At 43.1% G+C, this 15,784-nt stretch overlaps 6 protein-coding genes across 6 annotated transcripts; 3 read left to right on the top strand and 3 right to left on the bottom strand.

The window, feature by feature from the left end:
- Positions 1 to 153: 153 nt before the first annotated feature.
- On the bottom strand, positions 154 to 1,113 carry BGW36DRAFT_465599 (fungal hydrophobin-domain-containing protein). The gene is made up of 3 exons (XM_046222309.1): positions 812 to 1,113; positions 664 to 734; positions 154 to 609 (listed from the first exon to the last, which is right to left on the bottom strand). Exons 1-3 carry the CDS (start codon positions 1,014 to 1,016, stop codon positions 562 to 564), a joined length of 324 nt encoding a protein of 107 aa, XP_046066919.1. The 5' UTR covers positions 1,017 to 1,113; the 3' UTR covers positions 154 to 561.
- A 3,161-nt stretch (positions 1,114 to 4,274) lies between these two features.
- Positions 4,275 to 5,423, top strand: BGW36DRAFT_389224 (cytidine deaminase-like protein). The gene has a single exon (XM_046217315.1). The coding sequence runs from the start codon at positions 4,427 to 4,429 to the stop codon at positions 5,093 to 5,095; it is 669 nt and encodes a 222-aa protein (XP_046066918.1). The 5' UTR covers positions 4,275 to 4,426; the 3' UTR covers positions 5,096 to 5,423.
- Positions 5,424 to 5,470: 47 nt separating this feature from the next.
- On the bottom strand, positions 5,471 to 6,499 carry BGW36DRAFT_305959 (putative chitinase; the record flags this gene model as incomplete). Its single annotated transcript, XM_046212110.1, has 1 exon — positions 5,471 to 6,499. One exon carries the CDS (start codon positions 6,497 to 6,499, stop codon positions 5,471 to 5,473), a length of 1,029 nt encoding a protein of 342 aa, XP_046066917.1.
- A 5,449-nt stretch (positions 6,500 to 11,948) lies between these two features.
- On the top strand, positions 11,949 to 13,255 carry BGW36DRAFT_350222 (putative lipase). The gene is made up of 2 exons (XM_046213315.1): positions 11,949 to 12,923; positions 12,982 to 13,255. The coding sequence occupies exons 1-2, from the start codon at positions 12,028 to 12,030 to the stop codon at positions 13,145 to 13,147; spliced, it is 1,062 nt and encodes a 353-aa protein (XP_046066916.1). The 5' UTR covers positions 11,949 to 12,027; the 3' UTR covers positions 13,148 to 13,255.
- On the top strand, positions 13,250 to 14,700 carry BGW36DRAFT_401096 (uncharacterized protein; the record flags this gene model as incomplete). Its single annotated transcript, XM_046218706.1, has 3 exons — positions 13,250 to 13,289; positions 13,806 to 14,383; positions 14,446 to 14,700. The coding sequence occupies 3 exons, from the start codon at positions 13,250 to 13,252 to the stop codon at positions 14,698 to 14,700; spliced, it is 873 nt and encodes a 290-aa protein (XP_046066915.1).
- Positions 14,701 to 15,021: 321 nt separating this feature from the next.
- Positions 15,022 to 15,534, bottom strand: BGW36DRAFT_364284 (uncharacterized protein; the record flags this gene model as incomplete). Its single annotated transcript, XM_046214542.1, has 1 exon — positions 15,022 to 15,534. The coding sequence occupies one exon, from the start codon at positions 15,532 to 15,534 to the stop codon at positions 15,022 to 15,024; it is 513 nt and encodes a 170-aa protein (XP_046066914.1).
- Between the last annotated feature and the right edge of the window lie 250 nt (positions 15,535 to 15,784).

Here is a 15,784-nt window from a genome sequence, read left to right as displayed (position 1 = left end):
CCATCGTTTATAAGAGAAAACTCATAATGCATCATTGCTATATCTTAGCTTCAAAAATCTATAATTTGAAATCTATAAGAATCTATCTTATACGAGACTAATCTAATGATAAATTGCATAAGATGCGGCATTTCCTTTTCTTTGTAAACACAGTTAGAATCGAGCAACTCCAACTCATATTCTTAAAATGCGAGTGCGACTTCTCGCAATTACCAGGAAACACTTGTAGATATGTCCAATGGATCATGTAGATAGCATACACGAGATAACATGGTTTCGACATCTAACCATTAGCTTGAAAAATCCAGAGTAAGCGCTAAAAATGTTCTAGGTGTGCTCTGGTATGAGAAATGAATTAAGGTATCTAACGCCAAAGATAGGCATGTAGCTAGTGGGATATCCCAGAAAAGAAAGTAGACCAGCGCGTATTGAATAGAGGAAAAAATGAGCAATTTTTGAATCAATAGGTCTTTCTAGGCCTTTGAATGATTGAACAGGCCCAATATCTCATCTTAGATTAAAACGCGCTCCATTGTGCGTTCATTTCAACTTCTGAACTTTTTACAAGTCAAGGTTAACGGGAACACAGTCAACATTGACCAATCCATCCTGTTATATGTTGTTAGACATCTCATATGGTCAAGATGGGATTGCAAAACTTACATGCTTGTTGCCTTCGCAGCAGACTGGCTGGGCCTCACAGTGAGGAACAGTGACAGACAGGATAGGGTCACCTAAAATGACCAGTTAGCTCGAATTTCATTTTTAAAGCACAGGAAACCCCCGCAAAGGAGTATAAGCTGGAGCTTACATTCCAAACCAATTTCTCCAGTAAGGCCATCGAGAGGAATGTTGAGAAGGGCCAACAACTTGGAAACTGCAGAGTTGGTGGTAGGGCCAACAGTGTCACAGCACTGAAGGTGGCTGGCGTCGCATTGAGATGCAGCAATCGAACTGGAGCCGACCTGGGCAACAACGGCGCCAGCAAACAGAGCAAGGGACACGATGAACTTCATTTTGAATGGCTAGAAAAATATATGCAGACTACGCTGAAATCGAAATGAGTTTTCGCTGAGCGAGTAAGTGAATAGACTTATAGAAGATCAGTTGCTGGAGATGATGATAGAAAGTTAAGGATGAAGAGCGAGAGAGGCCCTTATATAGCTGAGAAGGGCACAATTTTTTGCAGCAAACATAGCTACAGAAAGACTCAATTGGTAATAGTGAGTGTCCAACAAGAACGAAAGAAGAAAAAGAAAATAAACTATAAGAAAAACCTTGGAACGCTAGATATTGCTCATCTCCGAACTGTATTCTGCACTAGGAAGGTATTGAGAGAACATTCAGTCTCTCACGCCTCCGACTTGCTCATCATTACTGTGACGCTATCAATTATATTGATGAGGATGCATATGCAGGGTAAGTCGATCAGGGGCACCTGTTTCGGGTAACTCGTCTTGTTTTTGTTCCTGCATTAGAGCGGTGAAACCAGAGTACGAAGTGCATCGCAGATAAATTGGGCGCAATAGAAGAAAGAGCAAAAGGCTGAAACCGTTCTCCGAGCCCGAAAAAATTGTGATGAGTCTTGTTTTCCAAAAGCTAGAGAGCTACTAGAAACTCCGGATCGACCGTAATCCGTCGCACTAGTTTCAACCGTGTAACCCGACATCTTGCGGGGACAGCAATAAACCCCACAGACAAATTTTAAATGATTGAAAACCGTTTAACTCACATATATTTACGGTGCCACGAATACGGATGTCGGCCTCCGCTGAGAGTTTCAGCCGTGGGAATTCTAACCAAAAGGAGTGCCTTGATCGCCAGGATATCTAGGAATGGGTAAGATCTTCGACCATAGGTTCGTCTATTTTAGGTATACACGGATCTGAATACCAAAAGGAGTCCAGACTATTAGTTTTCTCAATGAACGCCTAATATTATGACTGGCAGTTTTGTACTACGCGTAAATGAGCTTGTTCTAGGTGGGAATTATTGGGTCTCAGTCAATAATTAAAAATCCTGAAATCATCCCCCAACAAATTCCAGTTCTCCTACCGAGACCACGAACTGTCTCATAGGAAAATATGAACCACATTGGATGATCATATTTAACAGGCCATGGTATTATCTGCTATAATTTATTATATTTACTGAAGTATAAACTGTATTTACTTAAATAACAAGAAGACAGCACATGTAATATTTGCTGGTCTCCTTGCCCAAGGACTTCGTTTATATCAAAAAAGGATTACTGTTGTAATGAGAAATCACTACCATGATATAAGACTAAAATGCATAGCTTTGGCCATGTCGATTAAGACATTAATACATTATTAATATACTGACAGTGTTGAAATAAGCGCAATTTGAGAAACGAGGGGTATTTGCTCATCCGGAATGGCTCACCCGCACATCCCAACCTAGATACGCAAATCAGGTGGTTTGACGCCGGCCATCATGTTCCAGAAGTTTCAAGTAAGATCTGGGATGAATAGGCTACTGAGCGACACTGGCTTCGTATTATAAGCTTCCTGTCAATTATTTGCATGAGACCTGGCTATTGTGTCATGATTGCACTCGCTTTGTTGGCATTGCATTACAATCGTTTCTACATTTAACAGGGCATTTGACCACCAACATCAATCGCTAGAAAACTCTTTTGATAATCCATTATAATGTTACGAACTCTCAATCGAATTTCCCTTCTCTTTGTTAGATTAAATACAAAGTTATTAAAAATTAATCCAATTTCTCTTGGCTTTTGAGCAAAAAATGTCATCTCGCAACCCTTTTCCGGCTGAATATGAGTTGAAGTGAGCGCGATCAGAGTCACAGTTCATACTATGGGCTTGTTCTTTGAATAAGATACTCGAAGTGGAAAATCACGCTTCCATCTATTCACTACGGGTGACTGCAGTTCAGTTCGCCTCAATATGACAAAGTCTGAGCCAACGGATCATATGGGAGAATATACAGTACAGCGGTATGGGTATGAGATATCACGAGCCGCTGTCAAGAGCATTAATCTTTAGCCTGCAGAGGGACTATTAGTCCATCATGTGATCTACCTGATCACACAAAAAGACCAAGATCGATATCGGCCGGCTCCTAGTGGAGTAGGCCGTCCACTCTGGGTGTAAAGCTCCTCGAAAATTTGTCCCAATGAACCCGTCTAAGCATTATAGCTCCACCGTAATTGACGACATGCATAAGCAGGTTACATTAGTAGCATGAGTCCTATGAAAACTGTGACTGTAAAGCAAATGTTGCAATAAAATTATTCTATAGGCAAGCAATCAGTGTTCGAAGCAATTATTCCTGGTCAATTCGCTTGAATTTACATTTTCCGGACATTCTACTCGGCTATCTAGGCAAGTCTAGCTATCATCTTTCGATGGCAGAGGTTGCAGCCTCCTTCCTTCCCTATTTTCTTTTATCGATTGTCTCACTTTCTTTCATGCTGTCTTAGTCTCTTTCCACCTGGAATATCAAACTTTGTGTAATAAGTTACCTATTCCCGGATGTATTTATATTATAATCCACCAAATTGGAGTTTTTTACTCTGGTTTTTCCTGATTGCAAAGAATGAGCTTGCATAAAAGTTGATTTATTAATTATGCTTAGCAATGAATGCACTATATGCTATTTATGAGCAGTTGGGACAGCCTTAGTAGCATACCACCCTATTTGCCCCCGCATACATATGTCGATTAACCCTACTGAATCAAACGATCTAATAGTCATTCGATCCATGAAATAAATATAAATGGAGATATATTTAATATATACGCGAATATTCAAGTCTTTTTATATGCCTACATATATACTGATGTAGTTTGTTGATATATTATGACTGGTGGCCTTTACATACAAATACAGGTATCCATTGATGGGCCAATGTCAAACATCACCAATACCGCCAGCCATGACATAGATAAGCAATTAATCCGAACATGAATATTTTCAGCGTCTACTCCAAACCATTAGTGCCGCCTTACAATCAAGCGACAGAATTGATTAATCAAATAAATGATTCTTTACCAATGGCCGTTGCCACAAAGAACATGACGCATCAATATATTTGATGATAATATATATCTGATTCACTTAATCTTACAGGCTGTACTTTACGGATGGTTCCGATTACATTCATCGGGCACCTCCGATCCTCGGCCGAGACGATAGGAAAACCCGTACCTGATAACACATATTAGTAACAGGGACAAGATGGAAGAGCTGGATATGTATAAGTATTAGATATTTCCCAAGATTACTAGAGACAAAGAATCACCAAAAGGGCAACACCATAACTAGACACCGTCACACCGACAAGAAACTAAAAACACACCACTCGGCACGCGACGTCAAAACAACATCAGTTATCATATCATAGAATATAACCTGTGAAAGGACAGCACATTCGACCATGACAGATGCACTAACACTCCACTCCCCAACAAAGTTGCTAGATGCCTTATGTACATGCATCGAAAAGGATATCCATCCACTGTCTGAAGCAGCAGTTGCGGCGGGCTCCAAACTCTTCGGTGCCGCGATCCTACTTAAATCGGATTTGAGTGTTGTATATGCAGACACGAACCAGGAACGCGGATCTCCACTCTGGCACGGAGAAACCTGGACGTTAAAACAATTCTTCGAAATCCCCGTGGACAAAAGGCCCGACGTGAAGAACTGTCTGTTCCTGACAACCCATGAACCATGTTCGCTTTGTTTGTCGGCGATTCTATGGAGTGGATTTGATAATTTTATCTACATGTATACATACGAGGAAACGCACAACGTGTTTGAGTGCCATGGGGATCTGGATATTTTCAACGACGTGTTCAATGTGCGCGAAGGAGAGGTTGCTAGACAGGCAAGTTTGGATGGTCTAGTAAGTCAGGTTAGACCGCAGTATAAATTGCGCAGTAGCAGGCTGGTTGCACTCAGTTTTGCAGAGCTGCTTGCGGCGATTGTAGATAAGGAAGAGAGATCTACATATGCCGACAAAGTGGAAGGACTTAAGAGGAGCTATGGCCGACTTTCAGAGGCTTATCGAAGAAACATGAGCTCAAAGGAAAATACCATCATTTAGAGTCCCTATTGATGTTAATGGTGTCTATTATTATTGGCTAGTTCGACGAACGAACCAGAATCTGGCCCGGTTCATACTTCACGTATCAGCGGATTCATATTCCTATTGTTGACGAGGAATACTTACATTACAATATTTGTTATGTGGAGTAGGGGGGAGTTTCATTGGTTATGAAGCATTGAAGTCATTCTAATATCATTCTCTTATTGTGTGTTCATTGAAGCACCTGTTAGGAAGCTAAAAGACCAAGACATAAAAGAGTAGTGGCGAGAATCATCCATCAAGGACGTCTTTCCAGCCACTACTTAGCAACTCATCCCTTTGTATGTACAGTTTAGAGTTGGGGCTCAAAATACAAAATATTGGCTAATGCGTTTAGCAAGGCTTCCCAGTCTTAAGAATGCTGGAGACTTCTTGAGCATAAGTGCAGCCGTTGTTGACGTTGGCGTCAGAGAAGCCGGCACTCCACATCATCACACCACCGAACGAAGCGTCGCCCTTGATGCCTGAAACAATTGTAGCGAGTTGATCGGGGGTGGCGTAGTAAACGGATCCAGTAGGGGTACCATTTGCACCCAGGTCAGAGGCAGGAACACCAACGTAGAGCTCAGCACCCTTGGAGGAGCTGTTGGCAGTGAAAGAAACCCAGTCGTTCCAGTTGAAGGCAGCATCGCCGTTGATTCCGAGAGCACAAGGGTAAGTGTAGTTGTTGTTGTTGTAAAACTGGATCCAGATCTTGTCGAACTTGGCATTCTGGATGATGGCACCCATGTTGGGTTCAGGGAGCGGGCACTGAGGAGCACTGGTGACGTAGTAGGTCTTGCTGGTATCCTTTGCGAAGTTGGAGCGAAGGGTTGAGATGAGGTCTGGGTAATATTCGGCGCCGTGGGGGTTCTCGATATCAAAGTCAAAGCCGTCGACAACAACATTACCAAGTGGTCGCTCAACAGTTCCGTTTCCTGACCCACCATATGCATCCCACAAATACTGACCAATTTGGCTTGCCTCTGAAGAAGATGAGAGGGAGTATCCACCTGCGGCGCCACCAAGTGACAAGATAACCTTGATGCCCTTAGCTTGACATTTGGGAATAGCGGCAGCCAAGCTGTCACAGTTTTGGCCCTTGCCGGATTCTATAGTGCAAGACTGTCCAATCCCACCTCCGGGAACAGTGTTTCCATTTCCATATTGGTAAAGGAAACCGAGCACAAGAACGTCGATACCAGAAGTGCCATTACAGTATGCAGCGAGATCGTTGTTTTCGATGGTGCCACCGCCGTTCTGGCCCCAGTAGACGACGCTCTGGGCAGTCGAGGAAGAGTTGCGAGCATGAAGGCTCACTGGGCTGGCCAGGGCTGAGCTGGCCAAGAGGCCGAGTCCGGCCAATGCAGAAAGAGTATGCATGTTGATGTAAAGGAGTGATATATACAGTGAAAGATAGTAATGGTGTCAAGGAGAGAAACGATCCGTCTAGGATCTGGATGAGTGCTTGCTTAGCGTAGAGAAATTGAAAATGAAATGGAAAGCGAGTAGAAGCGACGGGGGATTATTATAATCACATATCAGGGCTTACGGGCTACTACGCGGTAATTAGAAACGTCATGCGGGGCCTGGGGCATTCCATGTCAGATCTCGAATTGCTATAACAGCATGCTGATTTTGGTTACACCTAGATATCATGGGGTGATGGTACGGTAACTAGCTATCACGGGTTGTAGTAGCAATGACTGCGAACGCATAACGGGTGGTTCATAGGCATAGGGGCTCAAATAAGTGACCAGCGGTCTTAGGTTGGGGTCGATCAAATGTTACTATTCCCTGTCGACTCATCTGTTCACTACTATTGTCAGATGTGTCTACTGCTGACAGGAATGCAACATGCCTGGGCTAGCGCGGGCTCTCCAAACACGGGCGGGTATCGCTCAGATTATATTCTTGGAGCGACCAATCACAATTAACGTCCACATCAAGTCATGACTAATGCTTGTGATTTCAGAAGGGAAGGTCAAAGATCCCAAAGAGTTGAGTGTGCCTGGATTGACACGGTTCACCAATGGCAGGGTTGCAACGTTATCTGTGCGACGGCTGCTGATCGAAACGATCGACAGTAGAGTGACCAATGTTGGCATGTGTGATGACGGATATGGTTGCACCAGAAACGCCTCACACGGGGCCGGCCATTATTATTATTATTGCCAGACTACACATGTACATACTTTCGCAGGCACCCGGCAGGATGGGCCATGTGGCTGCCGTGGCAAAGCTTGTTATTGTTGCCGCAAGCCACAATGATCCGGCATGTATGATGCTGTCCGGACGTGTAGGTATATTATATGCATGCCATTTAAAGTACTATGTATAGCTAGTGGCTGTCTCATTCTGGCAAGCTATAAAGTGGTTGAGAGTCAATTTCCGAAGAAACGGGTCGAAGTAGTCAATCCCAAGAGAAACCGATGAGTTGCAAGGCTGCACTAGATGAAACGGCCCCAGGGGTTGTGACAAGCCGGAGGCTTCGACGCGTTTCTAACTAGCGATCCAACTAAACTGCCTAGAGAAGTAGCGACGCCACAAAGCTCATAAATAGCATCAAATAATACGTCGCAATTCATAGAAGGCTTTTATTGATAGAGATAAAAGAAGCGCAAAGTGAGAACCTGGAAAAACAAGGGTCGCTACATGTGGTGTTTGAAGGGGATAATGGGCATATGCTACGGAACATCCCAGTCACACATGGGGAATGTTGGGATCTACGTAAATTGTTATCCACACACCTTGAACAATGGCCTGGCCACTGGAGACTGAGCGCAGAAATATTACTGGATTGAAACTGGAGGGACATAGTTAATGTGTTCCACACAGTTATTATCTGCTGTATTGATCCGATGTCACCTTGCTAGGCCAATTGCGAACCGCATTGCTACAACTCTCTAAGTTGTGTGGGGAAAAACTGGCCCTTAACTATGTATCCATCTCCATAGAGTCCATACTTAATCGTTTCAATAATCATCGAAGATCTATCGACTCAACCAACAGTGGAGTACTTTAATGGTTTGAAGTGCACCACGTAAATTAGGGCTCTACTTCTCGAAATGGCCATTCGACATACTATATTGAAGTGATCTGAATGTTGGCTCTCTGGTAAGTTATGGAGCGCCGAAGGAGAGACGCCCTGGTTAACAGTATTGTCTTTGTTATTCTCGATTTTGTCGCCATCGAGACGGATTTGAAACGACTAATCTTTTTTCGCTTCGGTCATCCAGTTGGAAATAGGTCTCACAGCTGGGATTCACCTGAACTAATCACCAAGCAAATGAGGATCCACGGATATTGCTTTTTGAACAAAAAGAAGTATCGTCACTTCGTCAAAGATTATGCACAGGGCATATGTATACAGATAGATAATCTGCAACCCCAATAGTAGTGTCTTTTCAGTCAGTGATACTTATGGATTACCTTCCGCTATTGAAACGGTGCCAATGTTGAATAGGTGGTACCCGACAGATGAGATCATCCATGGGATATAATGGATACCCTTGTTGATAACTGCTGTTTTTGGGACCTCCACTTCATTACGTATAGACTCTAGACAATTTATATAAATATTTTATGGGATTATTTGGAGTTAATCGCAAGTGACTTCCCACTCAACTTTTCAGGAAACGTCTTTAATCAGCGTTTCTCTATTCAGTGCGTTACGATTGCGCCACCCGAGTTTAATAATGATAGAGGATAGAAAGATTGCACACCGCTCTGTAGTACGCTTGAAGATCACCTACCTTTTTTTGATAATATGCGATTCCAACACACTATACGTGACCTAGGTTCGTAAATAACACACCTGCATGCTACTTCTACGATATATTATATTTTTTGAACGGGAAAGTACGTCGGAGTGCTCCCCAAATTTCGTAACATCTGTGTGTTGTACTTGCGCATTTCTCTCTGTAAACTTTAGATATCCAGGAAACAGTATTAAAAGCATCGCCTCAATGTTTATATGTTACGAATGTGACTGGTTTATATTTCAAACAAGTTACGAATGAAAAAAAAAATGATAATAGTTTATCGGAGATTATCAGGAGGAAGTGAGTCAAGGATGTCTAAAGTGTCTACATGGATGCCAAGTGGCTCTGATTAATTGAGGATTTTATAGGTTTGTCAAGATCTTTGATCAAGGCATTATGTCAAAAACTGCAGACGAATTTCCCTGTTATTTACTACATAATTTGAGACGTCTCGTGAATGGATTTTTTGAATTAAGATCCCTACCACTTCGCAGAGATCTCATCGACAATGAAAAAGTCAAAGTAATACTCATGGATTTACATATTAATGATTATATGAAACGAATATCTCCGTGCAATGGGCTCAATTGGAAGGTGAGAATTACGGCTCGACATGCATATTTCATATGAGTTTAAACGACTCTACAGCTATATGTGAACTAGGGCTTGGGGGACGAACAACATAACGACTGGCTCGTGGGGATTTGGCCTTTCCACAGACCAGTCGGCATATTTCAATGATGTTCAAGTTATTGGACAGAATGGGGATATCCTGTATACGAATTCGCTCACCTCACTAGATATACTTCGAGAATATCTTTCTGGTTCTAATGCTGAGGTAGTATGCTTAGATGGAGCAAGAGGGATCGGGAGATATGGATGGGAGATTACGCGCGCACTGCTAGGGAGCTCGCCGCTAGTACGGGTCGATATGATTTCATTCGAAGTATGAGCAATTTTACATTCAAATACCAATTCACTTCGGGGCCTGCAGCAGGAACAGTCTCAATACAAGATTATATGGGATCCACACAGCAGTATCAGTCAGTCTATTATCCGTCCTAATATGGCGAAACAGACTATCAGCTATTCTTTCTCCTAATTATCAGTGACTATTTTACTTTAACGAATGGCATTGCCTTCCTATCTAATTATTACAGTGGGATAAAACAGCTAGTGGAGGCTATTGTTTCAACCTATCTTGATGTTGCCACCGGCCTACTCGCCAACTCGTTTGCCTCCTGGTTCACAGCCCTATTTGCCACTAGTTTGAAGCAGCTTATTACACTTTCAAAAGTGCTGGAGGATACTATGATAGCAACTCATTATACGGGTTTGTATGAAAGTTTGAGTACTGCATAAATAGCTAGTCGTGGAATCTAAGCCTCGGTGCCTATTCAACAGCACTTGGTGCTGTTGAAGAGGCATCAGTTCTTGCAACTGCTTTTACTATTCGGGCAGGAATTGACAATAGCAGTCAAGTAATGGCCAGTATAAATACTCGTCAACGGTCAGTAACAGTCCCATAACGCAGCTGTCACCTGACGTGCAGGGGTCTCTTCTCGAATCGCTCTTCCTCTCCAACAAACAATTAAATGCGACTGCAGATGCCGTCACACATGTCTTAAAACATCAGTTAGACGTCTATTGGCCAAAAATGCTGATATAGAACAACTATTATACAGGCGCTAGCTGGGAGTACGTTTATGCAGATGGTAGTCCTGGCATAGGAATGTTCACTAGCTTGTGTCATCTGTGGGGGGAAGCCCCTACTTACGTCCTCGCGGAACTACATTCTTGGTATTAGAAGAGAATTGGGTTTTATCACCGGGGATTATGAATGGTTGTTTGACCTGGCGTTGGAAATTTCTCGGGGTTTAGGTTTGAGCTGGTCTAAAGGAAGGGTTCCGCTGATCAAATAGTTGCTGGATTGAAGCGGGGTGGACGGTTTCAGATGTGAATATAACTTGGAATCTGGAAACCGTGGGCGCAAAGAGATTCAATGTGGATGTCAAGATCCCTAGTCATCTTTAATATAGTACTTATGTTGCATAATACGGAGTGTTTCTATTAACATTGATTCCTTGAGAATGGCAGTGCATATTGTCCATGTTGGGGGCCTGGTAGTCGAATAGCAGGCCACCTAGTGCGTCCGAAGAGCTGTCTGCTAGACTAGGCCCCTAACCACAGCTATATACAAAGATGCATATGTTTAAACCTTACAGACCTCACTATATCTAATTTACTTAAGACTAGCCATCCAGAGGAATACAGATCGAGATTAAATCAGTTACTATGTATAATAAGAGATTCGGATGGTGTAAAATAAAATTCTTAATATCTAACATCCCTATTTTATTTTATGCCTAGCAATACGTGGTTATTGCTAAGATTTTTCGAAGGCTTTTTTCTTAGTGGTCACTTTCTAATGTTGACGTGGATGGTATGCGGAAAGTACGATTAAATGATATTTCAACTAGACTTACTACAGTATAATGTGAAGATAGCACATTTCTATATTTAGCTTGTGAGAGTCTTGGCATAGTGGTGGATAAAGAATGCTGCTAAAAAAACGGAGTATAAATATGAATGCAACAACAACAACAGCTATTGTCCATGCTGTACTACAATTCTTATAGACTTGCTAGACATGCGAGGAACAGAATCAAAAGTTGGTCTTATCTCCCGAAGGGCAGTATCGGAAGCGGGGGTTTTCCGATTTACTAGTGACATTTTGCGGTTGACAAACAAAAACTAATTGATTGGTACTCGTGGTTCTGATCAAATGAGGAAACATCTTCCAAAGAGGTGGCATATCAGTTGATATCATGTATAAGCGGTTGTTCTGGATATTTGCAAGGAGTATCTATGTCTCCTTGGCCCAACCCCCGGAGTAATCCATTCGACCAAAACTTCACTCACCAAATCAGCCGAGGCTACTAAGGAATAAAGGCCGCCATAATGCGCCATCCTATTCGATCATTTCGCGATGTTAGCCGGACGCCCCGCAGCGTTGCCTACCCCTCCAAGTAACCATGTATATATATTTTAGAGAAGACAATATAGAACTATAGAACAGCTCATAACTAAAATTCAGTTGCATATTACAACACTTCCCACGGTAACTACTAGAACTATAGACGAAAAATGTGCGATTTCAGCAAATATGGCATTCCCAGCGAGGAATGGGTGCGTCTAGCTGCAACCCTACCACCTCCACCCACAGATCTGACCATCGAGCAATTAAAAGAGGTTACCAATGGCGCTCGAGAGACCGCCGCGGAAGCTGGGATGAAAGAGCTCTCGTCAAAGGTTTTACTACAAGATTACTCGATTCCGACACGCGATGGCCAGCAATTGGAAGCTCGGGTTTATCGGCCATCGGCGCGTCCTAGGAACGAAACATTACCCATCTACCTACACCTCCATGGAGGCGGTTTTCTTTTCGGTACGATCAAGACGGAGGATGTAACCTGCTCCAAGCTCGCCATTAATGCGGAGACCGTAGTTCTCAACGTTAATTACCGACATACTCCAGAGCACCCATATCCGACCGCGTGGAACGACACTGAAGATGCTTTGGTTTGGCTATGCAAGAATTCTTCGCTGTTTCACGGCAACCTCGACAAATTAGTAATAGGTGGAGTTTCTGCAGGTGGAATGTTGAGTACTTCAGTTGTGCAGTCAGCATTGCGATCAGAATTGGAGCTTTCACCCAAACCTAGGATTTTAGGCCAAGTCTTGATGATTCCAGTTCTAGTCTACGAGGCCTTCTGGGAATCTCAAATAAAACAAATAAAAGAGCCCAGTCTCTCATCCTACCAGCAAAATGCAGAGGCCCCTCTTCTTAGCGTGAAGACTATCAATTTCTTCAATAAACTCCTAAAGGTTGAGAATCCGGATCCTAATGACAGAAGATTCAGTCCGGGACTGTTGACCGCTGAAGAAGCGAAATATCTGCCACCTACGACATTTGGTCTAGCAGGATATGATCCTTTGCGAGATGATGGATTTCTGTATGCAAAGCTACTGACAGAAAACGGGTAAGAACACTTGCACGGTCAGCTATATCCATACTAACACCACACCTACATGTAACAGGGTACCTACAAACATCAACGTCTTCAAGGGCGTTCCCCATGGGTTTAGACGTTTTGACAACTCGTTATCTGCGAGCAAAGATTATGACCGGATCATGGAAGAGGGTATTAAATGGGCCTTGACAAATCCAGCTGCGACGGGACAATTTGTAGTCAATGAATATTGAGTTCATCCTTCTATAATTTACCTGTCAATTTCTAATTGCAATGTATATCGGCCGATGGACAAGATGTACTCCTCATATTATCTAGCCTGAATTGATAGATTGATGATTGATTCTAATTTAGATTTATGTCCCAGAGAAACATGTGAGCTAATGTAAATCGACACTTAGTTCCAGTATCAATTAAGGTGAGCCATCTTGGAGACTCTATATGCACACCCTTTCAAATAATACCTCCTTGATCAACAATAAATATTACCGAAAATATTCCTATTTCCAGAATCTGTAAAGAGGAGCGAAAAGTCTGGTGTGGGCTAGTAAATCGTCCGGAATGTTAATACCTTGATGAGATTCTTTTGAATCGCAGTCAGTACATGTCGTGAATCAATCAAATATTCAATGTTGGCCACCTAGAATTTGCGACCAGTGGGTGAATCATAAACCTCGGTTTCGGCTAAGAACATTCAACCGGCCGACCTGGCAAACTCAACTCAAACTTTACAGCGATCATTATATCAACCACGAAGGTATTAGTCTATTTCCAGAAAAGAGAATACCTGGCTGTTATTGCATGATCGATTCGCGAATGGTATTCAAGAAATCGAGCTACCTCCACCCCATGTCATCGACCAATGTTTCTATTCCCCCTCCCGTTCATTAGCGGGGAAAGTTGCCATCGTCACAGGCGCTGGGTGCGCCGGTGATGGTATAGGCAACGGACGGGCAATTTCCATTCTTCTCGCTAGTGATGGGTGTAACGTTGTCTGCGTTGATCAGAATCTTGAATGGGCGCAAAAAACCGCTAGCCTGATCAAGTCCGAGCATGGGCGTGGTGATGTTATTGTTGTTCAGGCAGATGTTACATCAGCATTAGATTGCCAATCTGTTGTCGATACCACGGTTGATAAGTTCGGTCACTTAGATATCCTGGTCAATAACGTCGGAGTCGGCGGCGCACCAGGTACAGCAGTGGAGGTTGACATGGAACAGTGGGCGAAAGGACTTGAAATTAACGTCTCAAGTATGGTTCTAATGACGAAATACGCTGTACCAGAAATGCAGAAGAATGAATGCGAGATAAAAGGCTCTATTGTCAATATGGGAAGTGTTGCGGGGCTCAAAGGTGGTACGCCGCATTTGCTATATCCTACGAGTAAAGGCGCAATTGTCAATATGACCCGTGCAATGGCAGCTCATCATGCTGAGGATGGAATCCGCATTAACTGTGTTTGTCCTGGAGTAAGAATCTACATTTTACTTCAACGGAATTAATTCTAATCAATGATCAACTAAACAAATAGATGCTCTACACGCCTATGATGTATGCCGGGGGGATGACAGAGGAGGCTAGGGAAGCAAGAAAACAGCGAAGCTTACTTGGGACTGAAGGTACTGGATGGGATGCAGCTTGTGCCGTTGTATTTCTGGCAGGGCCACATGCAAGGTGGATCACCGGAGCCATTCTGCCTGTCGATGCTGGGGTTACTGCTGCAGTGGGCATAGGTCTACCAAAAAGCGCTAGTGTCAATGGTGCTTCAAAAACTGAAAAGTCTTGAAGGACAGCTGGGCTAGATAATGAGCCGTAAAAGAAAAAGAAAAGATATTAGTAAATCGCAATATCAACAGGATCTTTCAATTTGAATGGAAAACACTGTAGGAGTCGATCGTCTATAGCTTCCGTGAACTTGAAAGTCGCAAGAAGTGAATAGGGCAGTATTGTGACAACTGAAAACTTTTCTTTTCCAAAGAAGCATCATCAGTTGGGAGCATCTGTTACGGGAGTTATAAAGTGTATGCTTATTCGTTTTTGCTGAGTATAAGTATATGCATATGCGGTGAGGCCCAATTAACTTTCTAATTAGCCAAGTTAAGGAGGGTCATGGTGAACATTGAGATGTATGAAAGCCTATGTGGGCCACCGCCTCTGAGGAATCCCGATTCAAAGGTGCTCCCACATGAAATATAAATTCACCAGTCATGTCGCCGTTGCTGAAATTGGGAACAGTTGTGTCCAATGTGACGGAAACAGTCAACCTGTAGGTCCCTGGAACCGTGATGACCAAATTCAAATCTCTGCCGCTGGCATGCCTTAAGTTTATATGGGGATGAGAAGATGCAGGTTCACCAATAAAATATTCAGCCCACGTTTCTTCGTACCCATCTTCATCTAAAAGATCGAGAACTGCGGTGAAGAGATACACATGGTCTTCTGGTGGGGGAGGCACGTGATGAACTTGCCAGGGCCCAGAGACAGAATTATGATCTGTAGGCGCAAAAAACATAACGCTAACTTGTAATATCTGACGAAGCCGCGGATTTGTCACTCTTACTAGAAGTTGGGCTGGGATGGGGGGAGGTCTTCGACGTCTAGGGGCGACTTCAGGAGGCATTTGACCGTTTGGCTCTGAGTCGCGATGCCACTAATAACCAGCGTTTCCTAAATGAGATTGAGCACGTCAAAATCTGAACAGCGGCGGCGTATATGGAGCTCAACTTGCGCTAAGTTTGTCACAAATATTCCCCAATTCGTTGATGTTTGGAGTTGCAGGGATAAGTTTTGCTAGAATGTCGATATATGAACAGACAACCTTATAACACCTGAACACACCCGAACATCAAAAGAAGGGAACAACGAAAGAA

The sequence above is a fragment of the Talaromyces proteolyticus genome (genome assembly GCF_021365285.1).
Source record: "Talaromyces proteolyticus strain PMI_201 chromosome Unknown BGW36scaffold_13, whole genome shotgun sequence".
In the NCBI taxonomy this organism is placed as follows: domain Eukaryota; kingdom Fungi; phylum Ascomycota; class Eurotiomycetes; order Eurotiales; family Trichocomaceae; genus Talaromyces; species Talaromyces proteolyticus.
This window is presented reverse-complemented; position numbering and strand designations above follow the sequence as displayed.

What these genes read in the sequence shown, in the direction of transcription:
- BGW36DRAFT_465599 (XM_046222309.1), bottom strand. Translation starts at nt 1,016, where the DNA reads ATGAAGTTCATCGTGTCCCTTGCTCTGTTTGCTGGCGCCGTTGTTGCC. An exon ending in TGGAGAAATTGGTTTGGAAT is followed by an intron (nt 735 to 811) that starts GTAAGCTCCAGC and finishes TGGTCATTTTAG; the next exon opens with GTGACCCTATCCTGTCTGTC. An exon ending in GCTGCGAAGGCAACAAGCAT is followed by an intron (nt 610 to 663) that starts GTAAGTTTTGCA and finishes AACATATAACAG; the next exon opens with GATGGATTGGTCAATGTTGA.
- BGW36DRAFT_389224 (XM_046217315.1), top strand. Translation starts at nt 4,427, where the DNA reads ATGACAGATGCACTAACACTCCACTCCCCAACAAAGTTGCTAGATGCC.
- BGW36DRAFT_350222 (XM_046213315.1), top strand. Translation starts at nt 12,028, where the DNA reads ATGTGCGATTTCAGCAAATATGGCATTCCCAGCGAGGAATGGGTGCGT. An exon ending in AAGCTACTGACAGAAAACGG is followed by an intron (nt 12,924 to 12,981) that starts GTAAGAACACTT and finishes TACATGTAACAG; the next exon opens with GGTACCTACAAACATCAACG.